Source organism: Sebastes fasciatus, chromosome 24, assembly GCF_043250625.1.
Source record: "Sebastes fasciatus isolate fSebFas1 chromosome 24, fSebFas1.pri, whole genome shotgun sequence".
In the NCBI taxonomy this organism is placed as follows: domain Eukaryota; kingdom Metazoa; phylum Chordata; class Actinopteri; order Perciformes; family Sebastidae; genus Sebastes; species Sebastes fasciatus.
The window spans coordinates 11,768,182-11,786,661 of NC_133818.1; the positions used below are offsets into that span (position 1 = coordinate 11,768,182).

General features: G+C 39.9%; 2 protein-coding genes and 1 long non-coding RNA gene across 3 annotated transcripts in view; 1 reads left to right on the top strand and 2 right to left on the bottom strand.

The window, feature by feature from the left end:
• creb3l1 (cAMP responsive element binding protein 3-like 1) overlaps positions 1-7,410 on the bottom strand; it is a 29,065-nt gene extending 21,655 nt beyond the window's left edge. The window contains exon 1 of the mRNA XM_074626754.1: positions 6,978-7,410. Within this exon, the coding sequence (XP_074482855.1) occupies positions 6,978-7,079 (102 nt within the window). The 5' untranslated portion in view covers positions 7,080-7,410. The remainder of the gene's footprint in view (positions 1-6,977) is intronic.
• LOC141762730 (uncharacterized) lies at positions 6,755-18,382 on the top strand. Its single transcript, XR_012592882.1, has 5 exons — positions 6,755-7,025; positions 11,268-11,521; positions 13,430-13,581; positions 14,463-14,606; positions 17,959-18,382. It is a non-coding gene; the product is annotated as an uncharacterized LOC141762730 (long non-coding RNA).
• Positions 14,150-17,925, bottom strand: LOC141762729 (ras-related and estrogen-regulated growth inhibitor). The gene is made up of 7 exons (XM_074626756.1): positions 17,595-17,925; positions 16,839-16,895; positions 16,685-16,758; positions 16,473-16,611; positions 15,854-15,947; positions 15,632-15,703; positions 14,150-14,551 (listed from the first exon to the last, which is right to left on the bottom strand). The coding sequence occupies exons 1-7, from the start codon at positions 17,644-17,646 to the stop codon at positions 14,443-14,445; spliced, it is 597 nt and encodes a 198-aa protein (XP_074482857.1). The 5' UTR covers positions 17,647-17,925; the 3' UTR covers positions 14,150-14,442.
• Positions 18,383-18,480: the final 98 nt, after the last annotated feature.

Here is an 18,480-nt window from a genome sequence, read left to right on the forward strand (position 1 = left end):
AATGGAATTGCATGCATTCACAACATCAAATTGTTGCTGTGGCAGTGTTAGACTGAGAATATCAGCCTAATCATGTATGCAGATAACACGTTATTATTTCTTCCTAACAATGGATTGACTGGAGAAAAGGTCAACGCTCAGTGGACCATTGAATTGATGCTAACCTACATCACACCTGCACCACCTGACATTCATCAGATCAAATGTTAAGAGTTCATCTGACTTTCCACTATCTGACTTTTTGTAACCGTTTCATTATTCGGCTCGTAAAGCACACACAGCGGAGGCTGTTGTTGTTGCTATTAGGGGAAGCTTAATGAGGCTGGAGAAGGAACAGCTGCAGTCAGTCAGTGTGAACAGAGGAGCAGAGGTCTGGACCTTTCATTACCTGAACGCTCTCTGCTGGGAAAAGATTCACATTAGGGAGGAAGAGCCGTGTTAAAAAGCAGTTGACAGGTTTTTATAGCTTCAGTGGTGGTGTGTCATTAGGGGGGGGATGGGGGCTGAGAGGTAAACCACACAGAGAAAGAGCTGGGAAAGACAGACGCGACCAAGGAGTAATTATAAAAGCACAGAGCGACTCTGTTATGCCTGTAATTAACAGTGTTGTCTCAACATATCTCCCTCCTCTCCTGTCATTTGGAATGCTTCAGGTGACCAACGTTGGTCTGCATGTGAAGAATATTTACTATCCCTGATACAGTGATGAAGGAAAGCACGCGGATAAACTGGACTGGGAGAGCCAGGCCAAAAATTGTATGTCATTATGGCATGACTACTGCAGTGGAAACCGTCGTAAACTCCCCAGAACATCATGTAAAAGCCAAAGGGAAATACACTGTAGTCTCAAATTCAGACTTCTCGAGCCAACTGTAGTGGCTCTGGTTCTGCTTATTCCAGTTGATAGTACATCTTGGTTTCCATTTGTTTGGCTGCAATTTAAAAGGCTCTATCCCTACACATCGATCTAATAAAGCGTCTGCATTCATGTTAACTTGTTCCTCACCGATTGTCATAAATGACTGTTACTGTGGGAATACTAGCAGGTACTATGACTTGACTACACCTTGAGGCATCTCACGCCAGGCTGCAGGAAACGCTCCGTCATGTTAGACACACTTCCTCTCTGCGTGAATGTATTTTCACACTGTGATTACATCTTGCTGCATCACTACTGTCTTAGCCACAGGTTTTAGCAACAGCTTCATTTCCGGCATATCATACACACTGCTCTACGTGTACGTACTTAGCTGGAAATGTAAACAGTAGGACCAAAGTTTGCAGGAAACAGGACCAAAAGGCAAATCTCTTAATGAATGTATCATATGAATTGGTCCTATAAATCAATATCAGTTCTACTTATAAGATGACACAAGTGTTATGCAGGTCTTATTTTCTCATTTAATTCTAGTGCAAAATGAACATAAGTTTCAAGTGAAGTTATAAAGAAAAAAAAATATATTTCCATATATACACATTTGTTAATCGCATTGAAGTGAGTGATAATGTAAAGTGTGATGTCAAAAACAAAACCACAATCTTCAAAATTCCTTCAAAATATTTCACATCAGATTTGCTGAGAAATTTCAGTAAGTATGTGCTTGTTATTATCAATGTAGATGATGTAATTGTGTATCACGATATCTCGATAAATGATTGAAAGAAGATAAATTATCATATTGAATTATCGCCCAGCCCTATATCACAGTCAATTGTTTCCTAAAAGATCCCCATACATTCAATAATCGAAAATGTTACAGTATGAATTGGTAAATTATTAGAGAAGAGCTGCAGCGATTAGTCCGTTAATCGATTGGTCGATCGACAGAAAATTAAGCTGCAAATATTTAGATTTAGAGACATGATTTTAAACTGAATATCTTTGTTTTTTTTGGACTGTCGGTTGGACATTTATTGCACGCATTTTTCACTATTTTTTGACAGCACATATTAATTAAAAATAAAAATAATCGTTACATGCAGCCCTACATTCAATCATCTGAAATGTTACAATATGCATGATCAAAAGGTAACGTAAAATACTCAGGAATTTATAGTAAGGTAGGCCAAAACATGCAAAAACACTGGTATAATCTTTTAATCCTAAAAAAATCCATTGGCAGACTTTCTAACAGGTTTTAAATAAGACATTTAAAGTCAATAAAAGACTTCAGGGCTGGTTGAGATGGAGCTTTTTCTGCAGTGTAAAATGAAATAGTGTGAGAGCCGAAAACATCATGTCATTATGCTATAACACTGGCTGCCACAGATAAGAAAATGGCAATGTTCTCTACTGTATTTGGCTTCATGTGGTGGTGTGTGGCTGCAGCGGGCTGGCTGTGTTTGGCTTCACTTGAACTAAGAGGAGGTTACCGTGTGTGTGTGTGTGTGTGTGCTGAAGTGAACTCAACTATAGTTCGCAGTAAAACAGTAGAAGAGTATTTTTCCTTCACACACACACACACACACACACACACTGCTGCATGCCTGCTCACATTCCATCTGGCAGCTCAGCGGCCAATCGGCAGCGAGCATGCAAATGAGATGGGCGTGTCCTTTTAAAGCTGGAGTACAGGGTCTGAACGGAGAGTAGAGTAGAGTAGAAAGGAGAGGACAGAGGGAATAGAATATAAAATGTAGAGAAACACATTACATGGAGAGAGGACAGAAAATCCAAATATCTAGTTTTTTCAACAAACATAGTATAGATCAAAGTAGAAAAGAATCAAATAGAATATAATACACTGATGTCTGTGCAACAGTCCAAAAGATATTCAATTTGCAATTATATACGACGATTAATTGATTCTCAAAATAGTTGCAGATGAATTTTCTGTCAATCGTCCAGTCAGTTAATAACTAATTGTTTCAGCTCCATAATGCATATACGAAAATAGTGCACACATTTTGCAGGCTGTACATATTTCCATATGTACATTTTTGTTCCATTCGTTTTATCACCATGTTTTGAAATTGGCCCCTCAGATGTGAGCTGATCTAATTCTGGCAGACGGCTAATGAAAGGTCACCGTAGTGTGTTGCGGTTGCCATGGCGTTCTCCCCTGCATTTGTCCGGCATGACTCAAAAAATCCTGGTTCAGATAAATGATTAATGCATTATGAGAATAATGGTTAGCTGCAGCCCTGCTCGTTTCTCCTCCAGGATAATGAGAGCTGCACACAGAGATGTTCTAACTACATGATGTTATTCATGCATGATGCTTGATATTGTGGTAAAACGGTTCAGTGATGCACAGCTCTAACTGTAGCCAAGGCATCTTCACGGCAATAGAAATTATTATGCACAAAAAATGAAAATAAAACAGCTCAATCCATGTGTGCAAGAAGCTTAAGTGCATCTTGAAGTTGAAGGGTTTTTTTTTCCTCTGAGAAATCCAGAGATGCCATGGTAAATATTAGGGCTGGGATGATACACAAGTATTGCAATGCGATTTTCATCAACTGTTTTAACACCAGACCATGGGAAAAAGTTTAATCATGCACCTCTAGGGACTTTTACTTTGGAAAATATTTAAACTAATGCAGTAAGAATGTTACATTTTCAGCATGTGTGTAGTCAGAGATGTCCTGAAGTCAAATATATCAGTCATTTTTTCCCCCCAGCAAACCAAATATCAAAGAAAATTTCCCTTACAAATTAGTAGTATTTTCTTTTTAATTTATCAATGTGTGAAACCCAAAGTGTTTCCATACTTTACTGTATGTGTCTATGGGATCCTATGCTGCCTTTTCATCAGGTGGAGAGGTGAATCAGTGCAAGGATAACTTTTTCCCTCCTCTTTATCTTTAAACAGAACTGGAAGTTAGAGAAAAACTAACTTTATGCTTGTGTTTGGAGAAAGCTGAATTTCCTGGACACCTGTTGACACCATAAGTGAAAAGTGAGGTTCACTAGAATATCTTCACAATTCAAATTAAATGTGATAAATAATAATAAATAATGTGTGGCAATTAAAGTATTAAAGCTGCTATAATCAGTATTTTTACATTAAGAGAGAGTGAGAGAGTCATTCATGGTGATGAACCAACATCGACTCTGCAGTTTCTCTCAGCTCTTTGGAGCTCTAAAGTGTCTTTCTGCTCCTTGTTTTGGTTTTATGCCCCACAACTGGAAAAAAAATATCTAATTGCGATTATTTTGACTGATATTGCAATTGCGATATATTTTGCAAAACATTGCATTTCACACCTTTATTCTCATTTTCATTGAAAAACATAGTAAAATGATTATGGTGTGATTTTTGTGGGGCTCTCTACCAAACAAAGATGTTTTCTTAAGTCTGCAGAATATGATGTGTAGACCAGAACATCTCTGCAGCACAACAATATTTCATTTAAAATGGTAGTTTGACACACATTTTAAAAAATATTGCGTCTCCTGCAATTTGTAAATTGCAGCAGGCCATATCGCGAAAAATTCAAATTTCGATTATTTGTGCAGCCCTAGTGTCATTACCATCACTTCTACAGTTTCCAGCAGAAAAGCTCTGACAAACAGCAGCATCAGTGACAGAAGGAGGTCTCTCTGATGCTGTGCTTCATGATCAGCACCTGTCCATAAAACACAACTGCAGATTATACATTAAAAAGAGATTGAAATATGCATAAGCATGCCATGTTGCAGTGGAGTTAATCAGCCGTCATTTCCCATGTCCTCAGTGGTAGAGCCCAGCCTAGTGGCTTCACAGCAGAGTGGACTACTTTATTTAGAACAGGGACGGGGGGGGTTAAACCACAAGCAGACTGCTGGGCTGACTCACTGACTATAATAGAGGTCTGCTTAAAAAACCTGTTAAAAAAAAAAGAAAAGAAAAGAGGGAGAGTGGAAAAAAAGAGACAGCTAGCGATGGAGCAGAAATAAAGAAAGAGCACTTCCTGCTGATATTGTGATATTTATCACAGTGTGCAGCAGTGAAACGCATCTCAGTCTGTTTCCATGAATTAAGAGTGCAAAGCTCGGTCAAGCGTGGCGTGCACCGAGGGCACGGCAGTGTACTTTTGGCATTTTGTGGCCGGAGGTGCATCGCACACATGCAGTACATTTGGAAACAGGGTGGGATGAGGAGGAATACATTGTCATACATTAACACTCTCATAGCAATAAGATTAGACTACATTCACATGCAACAGTACAGTCACTCCTAACAAAACTGGGCATGAAAGAAGAACTTAATTGTTTCCTGTTGCACCACTTTTGCTTCATCAACATTATTAATTTAACAAGCGTGCTTTTGCACTAGCACACAGTTCATTGGTCTTCTTCTATGCAAATTAAAGACGCAACGTCTCAGGTGCCACAGGAAATGAGACAGGCAGCTGTTGCCCCCGGAAACCTGCTGTTTCGGGATGAGGATATGGAGCGAGACAACAGGTGGTTTTAAAGGGGGCTCAGTGATTTAGAGAGGCGATGTAATTGTCCTCTGATTTTTATTGCAACAGTCTGAAGTGTGCAGATTGTTTATTGCAAAACACTGATTGTTTTGCAGCAGCATTGAGCTGGCAAGATTTAATTTAAAGTATCCTGGAACGCATGATTGCAATTTGACAGCTCATAACCGTCTGGGATATTGATAAGTTAGACAAGGGGTTCTCAACCTTCTGTGTATCCCGAGGCCCAAATAAATTACAAACAGGGCTCCAACGACATTTTTTCGTTTAAAAAAACACTCAACTTTGTGTCACTGCATCCAAGACATATATGTCTGTAAAGGGGAGACTCGTGGGTACCCATTGAACCCATTTTCATTCAGATATCTTGAGGTCAGGTGTCAAGAGTCCCGTCTGAAAATGGCCATGCCAGTTTTTCCTTGCCAAAATTTTGTGTATATTTGGAGCCTTATTTAGCCTCCTTCCCGACAAGATGGCAAGACATGGTTGGGACCAATGGATTCTTTAGGTTTTTTAGTTTCCTATGATACCGGTAGCTTTAAAACTGAGCCCGCTACAACCTCTGAAAGACAGAATAGCAGCCATCGGATTTTTTAAGAGGTTAATCTAACCATTTGGCAGGTCCTCCACGGCCCACTAGGTGGTCCTCTGAGACCCACCAGTGGGCCCCGGGCCAGTGGTTGAGAATAGCTGAGTTAGACAAATCGTGCAAGTTCCCACAGCCCATAAAGGCATCTTTAAATTGTCCTGTTTTGTCTAACCAACAGTCCAAAACCCAAAAAATATTCAGTGTGCTTTCAGAGAAGATTAAGAAAACAAGGACATTTTTTTCCATTTAAATATTACTTAAATTATCAAAATAGTATGCTTAAAATAATACTTTATTACTATCCAATTAATCCAGGCACTAGAAGAGTTAATTGAGTTAATTGAAAATGAATGAAGAGCAATATAGCCAATGTATTTACTGTGCACTGGTCAATTAATAGTCTCTCACACACACACTAGACCATGGTGCAGATGGATGTAGGAATATGTATTTGATTTGTGTCTTTTATTTTTTTTGTATTTTATTTTCATATTAGGATTTTGTAGATATTATTTTTTAAATGTATTTATTTATTATTATTTTTTATATTGATATTATTTTGCATATAGGAGTTTGATTTGTGGACCAAAAATGTGACAATGTTCATGTAAAAACAGTTAATAAAATACTAATTACAAAAGAAATAATATAAATATAAAAAAATAAATATATATATAAAAAAAGAATAATATATTTTTTAAAAATGATGCAAAAAGCCCAAACAAAATGAAGAAGTTAACCAGTAACTCAGCCAGTGTGTCTGCACATACTGGTTTTGCACAATTACAGTAAACACAGGGTGAAAGCCCCGGATGTCAGTCAGGATCTTAATAAGTGCACCGCCCTCCTGAGGTCCGGCTCCGGGCGGAACAGGCAGAAAGAGGTGCGTTTGATTTAAGACCCTTTAAACACTGTGACAGCAGCAGAAGAAGAAGCTTAAAGTTGAGCTTTAAGAGGCTAATTAGCAGCAAGAACTCACCACATTAGTGAGGAAATCTCCGTCGCTGAGCTCCTCCAGGTCCAACAGGTTGGTCGGGTAGAGTTTCTCCGCTGTTAAACTGTCTAAGATTGACTCCATCATGATGAATGTCTGTTAGCTCAGCAGCTAACTAGACTAACTACCTTTAGAATCAACTCATTCAAATATGAAGCGGTTGGTTTTCCAACGGCTGCTGTTGCTGTTGGTGACCAGCCGTTATTTTAACACCACCACCACCTTGCACGTGAACCCAGAGAGTCCAACTGCTGCTTTTCTGCTGTTAGTGAGACAAACTTGTGCTAAATGACCGTTAATTCACATCGTCCTGCTGCAGTTGGTGGAGACGGTGTTATCCATCCAGCTGTTCGCGAGCGGCTCAGCCTCTCTCTCAACGTGCGCTGCTGCTGCCTCTCCCACGCAACTTATGAATATGCAGTGAAGCCACGCCCCCCTCGGCGTCATATTACGAGCCCGCCCCCCAAAACACAAACATAACATTGATTTTATGTCCTATATTTGCAACATTTAATGTATACTATATGCAAATAAGAACATATATATTTATTTTTGTAAAAATATATGTTTTAATATATTAAAAATATATATTTTTATAAAAATAATAATTACATAAATAATTTGTATTGTATTTGTATGTAACTTGATAGCCTACTTCTAAACACAAAAATATCATACATTTTATGTCCTACATCTGCAACAACATTTAATATATAATCAGTTATCTTAAGTAGACTATGCAACTACGAACATATATATTTATTTATTTTTTTTGTAAAAAATTTTTTTTATATTTTATAATATTAAAAATAAATAAATAATTTATACATACATATATCATTTTTTATTATATATTTTTTTCTGCTTGAGTATTTCCATTTTATGTAACTTTATAGCCTACTTCTAAACACAAAAATATCATTAATTGTTTCTCCTATATTTGCAACATTTAATGTATACTATATGCAACTAAGAACATATATATTTATTTTTTATTTTTGTAAAAATAATAATTACATAAATAATTTATACATACATATATACATTATTATTTTTTTTATTATATATTTATTTCTGCTTGAGTATTTCCATTTTATGTAACTTTTTAGCCTGCTTCTAGGCTACTTCACTACCTTTCGGAGGGAAATATTGTACTTTATACTCCGCTACATTTATTTGAAAGCTATAGCAACTAATCACTTTACAGATTAAAATTTTGTATACAAAACATATGATCAAGATGATGACTAAAATGCAGCACATCAGCTATGATAATAATCTAATCATGTAATAGGCCTATAAATATTAGTGACACTTTTTAATTTTTTTGAATGCAATGTAACAATATACATTTTCATTGTTGTACATATGCTACTTGTACTTAAGGAAAATATAAATAAATCAATAGATAAATAAATAAATAAGAGGACTTCTTTCACCAAAATGTATTATTATGGAATAAAGTAACAAATTGCAGAATAATATAAACAAGCAATAAACCATGAACACATTATTATGAAAAAATATTTTATAATTCTCACAGTAACAGTTCTTCCTGCTGTATGTTTTTAAGGTTTGGATTTTGAGAATTATTGTTGCATTAATGGTGCCGCACACCCATAATTAGGCAATAATTAATAATTGCCATAAAAGGATTGCCATAATTACAAATAAAGGATAAATAAAATAAAAAAACAGCAATATTGTGTGAGTCTGTTGTATTTGTATATCATCCCATCCCTACCCATGATACATTCAGGTGACTTCAGGACTGTGTGGGCATGTTCAGACTTACATCCCTCTCACACTTGTTAGCTAGGGGGCACACATTGCAGCTTTATCTGATACTCCTAGAACAAGTCTGTTGAGGGTCATAAAGGACAGAGGGTGTTGTAGGCTGCACAGATTGAAAAGCCCCCTGAGGCAAATTTGTGATTTGTGTGATTTATTGGGCTTTAGCCTATAAATAAAAAGTACAACGTCAACCTGAGCAGAGGTCTAATCAGCCAGGCTAAGCAGCCTTTAAGAGGCAATGCTTGGTTCATGTGTTTGATTTACTTTGTGCAAGGCGGCACATTGCTATGACTTCCTGTGACACTTAACTGGAACTAAGCCCTCATTAATGTTATTAGTTCCACCTGGGCTTTTCTTGCTGTGACAAGTCCAAATGTCAATGAACTGGACATTTTACCAGAGTGCAGAGGACGTAATATTACCCCCTTTAGGTCAGAGGGAGTCATTGCTTTTTGAGTTATTCTAATGTATTTATAATACTATGGAAATGGAAGTTTAAAGATGTGTTTGTGAGTGAATAAAAACAGAGCTTTGACACCCTGAGATACTGCCTGCAGTGTGGGAATGAAATAGATATTTCTGATTGCTCAGGCTCGCCCGTCTCATTCCTCAGCTCTCATCCTGCCCCAGATTGTTCCTCCTATGAGAGACACAGAGAGACTGAAACCCTCTCTATTGTGCTGCAGGTATCAAAGGTGCATGTGTGTGTGACCTGTTACATCATCTGGGTAGATTTCAGTGAAAGACGGGGGATTTCCAAGCATTATTTATTTACAGAAGGAAATATCTGAAATAACTGTTGGATGGATTGCCGTGAAATTCGGTACAGAAATTCATGACTCCGTTGCAAGTTAGAGGTTAAGAAACAGAAACCCTTAGTCATACTGGACTACAGTGATTACCATCAGGTATTTGTGTGTATGTTTTATGTTCCTATTCAAATAATAGTTACTAGCTGTTATGTAATGATCTCCTGTTACTCTCCCTGGTTTTTCTTTTTTTCTGGCTTTTCCTTATCGCTCATCATTCCTCCCCTCCTCTTTTCTCTGCCTCCTTTCTCCTTCCAGATATCAGTTTACGGAGGTGTCCCACCTTGAGGGACAGGGCGTCTCTCTGTTTTTCTCTCACACACATTGTTGTTACGTAACTGTGCTGACCTTCCATTGACTACAATAAACCCAACCGATCGTAATTCAAATTTAAAGGTGCCCTGTCAATACTGCCGTTTGGTAAGTGCCCCTCGGCACCGGAAACCGACGCATGGAAGCACCCTTTAGCAACAGTATGTGATGAACCGGGTTTTCAACTAACTCCAATGTAAACCCCCGCGTTATTTTCGGAGCAAGTGACGTAGTATTAATAGCGTGAGAGTCCCTTCAGGTTGGGTACAAGAAGGGTGGTGGATGTGTCAAACATACACAAGACTTTCAAACAGGACGTTTCAACGTTAACTCATTTTATCACATCATACTTTACTTTTTTGTCACGTGACTCGCCGGTATCGCCAGTCCCGTGAGTCGTTAGTCACGTGACTCGTTAGTATCGTCAGCAAAGAACGTATTTTGCCAAGAAGTGAGAGTCAATTGTTTGTTCCATTGCAACATTAGCGCCCTCCAACAGAGCTACGTCTCCGCCATTTTGGACTGAAAGCGACTACCGGAAGCCAGTAAAACATCCACCTAAAAAGTGCTGCGCAAAAGTAATACAATTGTTTTTTATTCTGTTGTCATATTCTACCGGAATGGCCTGTGTTGAACAATAAAATATTATATATAATAAGTGTTTTCAGTCCAAAATGGCGGCAGCGGCTGTTTTGTCTCTTTGCTTCTATACTGTTTGTCAACCACGACCGTTTCCTAACCCTTCCTAAGTGGTTGTGTTTCCTAAACCTAACTTCTTGTGAAAACGGAAGTTTATTTTGAAAGGACACTTTGCTTGTAACGAGACACGGCGTCCCCGGTCCGTCCAAAAGTAACGCAAGAGGGGTACCCCGTGCGTCGGTCTCCGATGCCGAGAGTCACTGACCAAGCGGCGGTATTTGACGAGTTGGGAGTGAGGATGTGTTGGTCCTGTGGAGTTTATGACCACTGGCAGCACTGTGGAGCAGTGTTTTGTTTGCATAACTTGCGATGTGATACACAATATGCCAAGTGCAGACAGAGGACAGTAATTTGCCAGTCAAAGAGGAGAAGAAAAAGACAATAAGCCGATGCAAACAAAGCACGTTTCAAAACATTCAATCAAGTTTTATTGAAAATAGGAAATGCTTTCAACATGATAAATGTGTCTGAAGGAAACACATAGTGAGAAATGATGCTTGTAAATAAAACAACCCAAACACCATATTTCACTTTTAATGTGAAACCCAAAACTTATATAATGATTTTCCTCTTATAAAACCCCATTTTTTCAAAATGAATCAGATTTGTACACATTTATAGGAATACCAAAGCTTTAGCTGTCTGATATCTGTTGATGCAGGTTGTGACAGGCAGCTCTCTGATTGGCTCCCGGTGTGATGATGCAGGTATGACTCATCTTCTATTCTGAGCCAAAGAGGTGACTCCGGGCTCCGACCTTTCGTCTCCTTGGGGACCGCTGTGACGTCATCGGCCCTCCACACATTCATTGTTGTCGTCGTCCTCCTCTGTCTCTCTAATCCAGTCAGGTTTGTTGGCATCACAAACAACCATCGAGGTGGAGAACACATCGTTTACGTCCGTCTGTCTGTCTGAGTAAGTGATGGGTTCACTCTCCATCACTACCAAAACATTTCTATTAGCCCTCTCACATCATCTCTTTCTCTCACTCCCTGTGCTGACCCTGTTAAGAGGCTCGAGCGTATTCACTGTAACACCCACTCATGTTGGTGAATATAAATCCAAACTTTAATATTTATGACTTCTGTTCCCAAGCAGTCTGTTAACATTAAACTATAGAGGTCAGGGCCGGCACAAGACCCCCGTTAACCACCATCACAGCCATCTACCGCACCTGAAATAAAACTAGTCCCATTAGGATTGAGGTAGACAGAGAAATAGCTAAATAAACCAGCATTTAAAACCAATTGATACAGTTTAACAAACAAAAAAAAGATATTAAAGGTGCAGTGTGTTAGATTTGGCGGCATCTAGTGGTGTGGTTGCAGATTGCAACCAACTGAGTAACCCTCCTCACACTTCTTTAGGAGCAACAGAAGTCAGACGGCGGCTGGCGGTACCACCGTTTTGCACTCCGCGACTCATGTTACCGCAGTTTCACAAGCGTGTCGGAGAACTACGGTGGCCTTCAGCAACATGGCGAAGTCCATGAAGAGGACCACCTCCCTATGTAGATATGAAGGGCTCATTCTAAGCTAGCAAAAACACAACGATTCTTAATTTCAGGTGATTAAACACTAATGAAAACATAGTTATGAATATTATATTGCATTTCTGCTAATAGATCCCCCGAAATGCTACACACTGTTCCTTTAAGTGGACCTTGAGTCAAGTTTATTTTGTCAAACGAATGTTTTCAAGATCAAAAATAAACTTTCACACTCAAAATTGATTTATCGTTTTACTGTTATATTCATGTTGTGATGCAAATGTGCTTATATGTGTCCTTCTCGAGGCGCAATTACAAACATATATTTTATTGTATACATTAAAGGACTTGTTGAAAATATTTTAACCTGGTGAAAAAAAAAAAAGAAGCAATATCTTCCTCCCCCTCCCTTTTTCTAACATTCAGGGCAAATACTACTTTTTTTACTTTATAATATTTAAAGAAGCTACAGGGAACTTTCATTTTGTGTTGATTTTGGCGACCCCTGTGGACAAAAGCGGTAGTGTTTCGTGAGCATCACCGCCTTGTGTCGTAAAAATCTTGATCTGGCTAGCGCATGCATTTTGGAGTGAAAGAAAGACGCAACTTACTCTTAATACCATTTTTCTCTTTTTGAACAGCTGCTTGCAGGTTGCGTAACAATGAGGTATTGTATATATTTGTGGCTTCTTAAGATTAATAACTGTAATATGACGATGGTGCAACAAAGTACATTTTTTTCAGTTTCATAACAAGTTAAAAACTCATTGTTTTAACTTGAAGAATTCCGTCGCGGTTGATTTAGTGACACCTGTGGTGACTGGAGGCAACAGCAGGTGTGCTTTAATATTATGCGTGAAAGGCGGACCCTGCCAATCACAATAAAAACTACTATTCAGCGATACAATGACAGAATCCAAATACACAGACTGGCTTAAAAAGTGTCTGCCATAAATAGCATCAAAACTGTGGTTCGGTATAATGAAAAATCTTGAGGATTGTAACTTAAAAGCCAAAATCTGTAACTATAAATGCACATTTTGATCCTCTGTGTTTGTACATGAGCCCAGTGGGATTCTGTGGTTGGTTGGTTGGTGGTAGTTGGGTGGAGCAGTGGATGTATAATAAATGGCCGTGGGGGTGGACAGAGTGGTGGGATGGAGAGTCAATTTTCCCATAATGCCTTTACGACTGGCAGCAGTGTGTATAAACAGCAGCTCCTCTTTCCTTCCTCTTGCTCCTCACAGACAAATAAGATGCCAAAGAAGCCCAATGTTTCCCTTCCCTGTTATTTTCTGTGTTGCTTTTTCCTGTGTCTCTCTTTTTTTTTTTAGATGTCTCTCGCTGGTCGTTAAGTTCAGAAGTTCAGAGTGAGCGATGAGGAGAGAGAGAGATACATGGAGAAGTCACAAAACGCCAAGACTGTAATCAAAGCCAGTCTCATTCTGTACACGCTGTTACGTCACCTATACACTCTTACAACAAGGTTTACTCACCAACTGATGAACTTCCCTGACTGCTTCATCCACTGGTTACATTCTTATACTGCTATGACAGCCTCTGCTCTTCTAGGAAGGCTTTCCACAAGATTTTTTGAATCCCACTGATTTGGGGCTCAGCTTCTTCCATACCAAACTGCCAAAGGGTACCCAAATAGTGTATTTCATATCATACTGTGGGACTGTGGTGAGTCTGCAGCAGATGAAATGACCGTACCGCCCTCTACTGGAGAATGAAACACATAACAAACTAGGACACAAACTCATGTGGATGCATCCTGACAAAAATCTCAAGGTATTTTCTGTCATGTAAATAGCAGCTCTCAGGTTATACAACCCTGTTTTTGGCTCATCCCATCTCTTTACCTGCCGACACGTAGCCTATTTCTCCATTTATTCACATCCTCAGCCTCTTTTCCAGATTACCTCAGGCTGGGCTGGATTATTTCAGTGATATCACCAGAAACTGCATATTTTAGCTGGTCACACCCATGTGCTATTGTTCCCAGAGTTTTTAGTTCAACCAGTTTAGCTGAAACTCTACGGCATGCAAACTTACAGAGTCATTTCTTTTACTGTTGTACATTTTTTCCTGCACAATCCTTTGTGAAACCACGAATCCAGAAAGTCAGAAGCTGCAGCTCGAAAAAAAATCATCAGTGTTGCATAAAAACTCTAAAGTAGAGAGGTCTTGAACACTGTCAGGAGCTCATAAGGGTTTCCTCCATACATGCTGAGTGATTCAACATATGTAATGGGAATATATCTGATATCATCAAATCAGTCCAGAAGTGTAAACACACACAGTTTTCTCAAATGTCCCTCTGTAATAACTGCTGGATTGTTTGTCACCACTGCATGGTTTTAGAGCGGGTCAGCTTCCTGGTCAGAGCGTGGCGAACGGTCAGCATGTAGGAGCGGCGGTCAGGCAGAGGGCGCTGCTGGTCCAGGACCAGCCTGTTGGACACAAGGAACAAAACATCAACAGCTGGGTGCCTTCTCAAGACTGCAGGTAAGATATAAGAGGGGTCAGCAGACAAATATAAAGGATTTCCACTATTTCAAGTAGTTTCCTATATGCAGTGGCGGATTCAGGCTGTCTGAGGGGCAAAACAAAAGGGGCAACAGCACGCAGAATGTTTTCTAGCATGTAGCGCAGCCTTTATGGCACTTTATCTTATTTTTTCTACTGGAAGGGCACCCTAGAGGTCACTTTATCATGTTTTCTCCACTTGAAGGGCACCCTAGAGGTCACTTTATCATGTTTTCTCCACTGGAAGGGCACCCTAGAGGTCACTTTATCATGTTTTCTCCACTTGAAGGGCACCCTAGAGGTCACTTTATCATGTTTTCTCCACTGGAAGGGCACCCTAGAGGTCACTTTATCATGTTTTCTCCACTGGAAGGGCACCCTAGAGGTCACTTTATCATGTTTTCTCCACTGGAAGGGCACCCTAGAGGACACTTTATCATGTTTTCTCCACTGGAAGGGCACCCTAGAGGTCACTTTATCTTATTTTCTCCACTTGAAGGGCACCCTAGAGGACACTTTATCTTATTTTCTCCACTGGAAGGGCATCCTAGAGGTCACTTTATCATGTTTTCTCCACTTGAAGGGCACCCTAGAGGTCACTTTATCATGTTTTCTCTACTGGAAGGGCACCCTAGAGGACACTTTATCACGTTTTCTCCACTTGAAGGGCACCCTAGAGGTCACTTTATCATGTTTTCTCTACTGGAAGGGCACCCTAGAGGTCACTTTATCATGTTTTCTCCACTGGAAGGGCACCCTAGAGGTCACTTTATCATGTTTTCTCCACTTGAAGGGCACCCTAGAGGTCACTTTATCTTATTTTCTCCACTTGAAGGGCACCCTAGAGGTCACTTTATCATGTTTTATCTACCATAAAGGCATCCAAGAGGGCACTTTTGCTGCGTTTCTTTCGGACATGGTTTGCACCAAGGGGGCCAGTCGTCCCTCCTGTACTGCAAACTGTGTTACATAAGCGTGAAGTTATAATCCAGCTGGAACCAAACCTGATGAGCTGAAACACGGCTGCTTCCACGGATAAAACAGCTTCTGCCACCGACAGCTCCCTGAAAACGCACCTACAGTACACACACACAAGATCATTAGATGCACATTTTTGTCTATATCATCATCATCATCATCAAAACAGCAGAAACAACACACACTAATTCATATCAATACTGTGTATTACTGTGTAGAAATTGAAACAGTTTTGCAAACACACACACCTTAAATCCTTGGCCAGTCTCTGTCCTTCCTCTGTCGTCACCTCCCTGCCGATTTCCAGGTCCGCCTTATTGGCTACCAGCACTGTAGGAACAACTGACACACACACACACACACAGTGAAATAAAGTGACAATAAACCGGCTGATGGATGATGCTATGGCATGCAGGCCTTACCTACAGATCACAGGACGGCCTACCAAACATGGAATATATGTCTGCTTCATTCGTGCGTGCGTGTGTGTGTAAAGGTGACAATAGACAGATGTGGGACGGAGTTAAAGCAGAGACTTTAAGAGCAAACATAGTTGAACACACTGTTCCTGTGTGGAGATCGTGCTGCTGGTTCGGTAGTTCAGCAGCTGCTGTGTTGGTTAGAAGCTTCTTTAGTCATCTTTACACAAACACACAGCAGTTACTGGCGATGCTGACATTATGCTCTTTATGGAAACACATCAGAGCGCTCAAATAATTGTGCGAAAGTCATGTTTTCACACACCAAATTAGTGGCATTAAAGCATCTATGTGTAGGATTTGATGTTGGTGACTCCTAGAGATAACTGTCGGTAAACAACGTGTTGCTTCTACATCTCCTCTGATGCTGATGAAGTTAGCACCTCACCCAGACTCTGCTTGGTTTGGTCGATGAGCGTCTTGAGTCGAGGGACCTCCAGGAAGCTGAGGCGCTGTGTGATGGAGTAGAGCAGCAGGAAGCCGTCGGCCCAGCGGATGGAGGACTCCAGAGAGGCCACAGAGCTCTCCTGGAGGACATAAAAGCACTGAGAAATGTCAAACCATCTTCTTCACTTGCTAAATATAGAAGCCAACATTTACCTTACAAGCTATATCCAAAATCTCCAGGTCAACAGCCTCCTGGTCCACCGCTCGGCTGCATCTGTAGGTCACCTCTGTAGTAAAACACACAATTTAGTAATGCATGGTCCAATTATCTCCCATGTCAGTTATGCTCATTGTGATAAATATTTACCCTTTTTATGGTCGTATTCACCAATGAAGCGCTTGGTTATGAAACGAACACACAGTGCTGGAGACAAGACACAAACACAGTGAAACACTAACCAATAAAAAGCCTCTTTACATGCCGTGCATTCACACACACACATCTGAAAGCCTCTCTACTGTATATGTCACCCTCTCTTCCAGGAGAATATCCTCTTAGTAACGCTACCTGCCTTGTTTAAACAAAAGCAGACAAGTGCTGTCTGTGTGTTTGGGTGGAGGGACGTGTGTTTGACGTCTGTGTGTTGCCGTTTGAGGGCCTCGCTGTGTTTCCTTTTGGCAGGACACATTAAAAGGTTATTTAGGCTCCTTCAAAGCTGTTATTTGAGACTTCGCAGCTGAAAAAGTGACGATGCATTTTCACGAATTAGAGCTTCTACCTCTGTCACGTCTGCAGATATGTTTGATATTAATGCAATATAATAATAATAATCTACATTATATAACCTTCTTCTTATTTCATGGGAAAATAAGAGGTGGCTGCTTCACACTCCAATGCTCAGGAGGAGAAGAGGGCTCAGTGTTAGTGCTGTGTGAGCTCTCCATATTTAGCAAAACCTCTTAAACCGTGACCAAAATTTAACCCCAAACTTAACCTCTTTTATTTGCTTAAACTGTGACAAAAAGATGTGACCTCAGCTACTGTTCCATAATCCAAAATCTGCACACACACACACACACACATTCCCATGCTGTCTGTGCATTAATGTGGTTTGTAATCTACCTGTTTTTCCAGTGTTGTGAGCTCCCAGAATGAGGAGTTTAACTGGAACCATTTTCCTGTTGGGTCCACTATTAGTCGTCTGTCTGTCCCTGCTGAGGCAAGGTCAACTTTAACTACAAAACAAACTTCATGCGACAATATCTACATGTGAAAATACAAATGTATAAAACAAACTAGTACTACGTCAAGATAGGTTGCAATTATAATAATAATAAACTGACCTTTAAGTAGAAATAAATCCCAGATATGGAGAGGAGTAAAGTTCAGTGTGAGACGCTGAGCAGACAGGGAATGAAGAGATGGGACTGTCTTCTCTGTTTCTGTTTGGTTATAGGAGCTCTCTCTCTCTCTCTCTCTCTTTTAGGGAACAGTAGATGACAAGAGCCATTTGTCTGGAGGAACTGTGTCCAACTCCAGACGCCAGTATCCCATTCTGGGTCTATTCAAGACACATATACACACTCTTTTTTAGGGATTTTCAATGACTTAACAACCATTCCACTTCACTATAACGGTTTGGAGAGTCTGAATGTTCAGTTCAGTTTCAAAATGTCAAGTGAGCTGTTGTTTGCCCGATCTGTGGCTCAAGTCTTTTCGATGGATTTGACGTCACCAGAGTCTCACCAGCAGTTTAAGTTCTTTTAAGTTTAAAGGACTCATTTGACATTTTGGAAAATACGCCTATTTGTACATGAGTGGTGTCAACCTTCTCATTTAACCCTCATCAAGAAATCTAAATTTTGTGTGATTGATGAGGATCCGTCACTGCTGAAACTTGGAAATGTACTTTCTTTTCAAACAACAGCTGTTGGGTTATCAATGTCTTAATTATTTACGTGATTGTGGATTCTGCAGACTGCCTCGGCCTCCTGCGTGTCAGCAGGCC

What these genes read in the sequence shown, in the direction of transcription:
- LOC141762729 (XM_074626756.1), bottom strand. Translation starts at nt 17,646, where the DNA reads ATGGTTCCAGTTAAACTCCTCATTCTGGGAGCTCACAACACTGGAAAA. An exon ending in CCAAACCAAGCAGAGTCTGG is followed by an intron (nt 15,948 to 16,472) that starts GTGAGGTGCTAA and finishes TGTGTGTGTCAG; the next exon opens with TTGTTCCTACAGTGCTGGTA. An exon ending in GCCGTGTTTCAGCTCATCAG is followed by an intron (nt 14,552 to 15,631) that starts GTTTGGTTCCAG and finishes TGTGTCCAACAG; the next exon opens with GCTGGTCCTGGACCAGCAGC.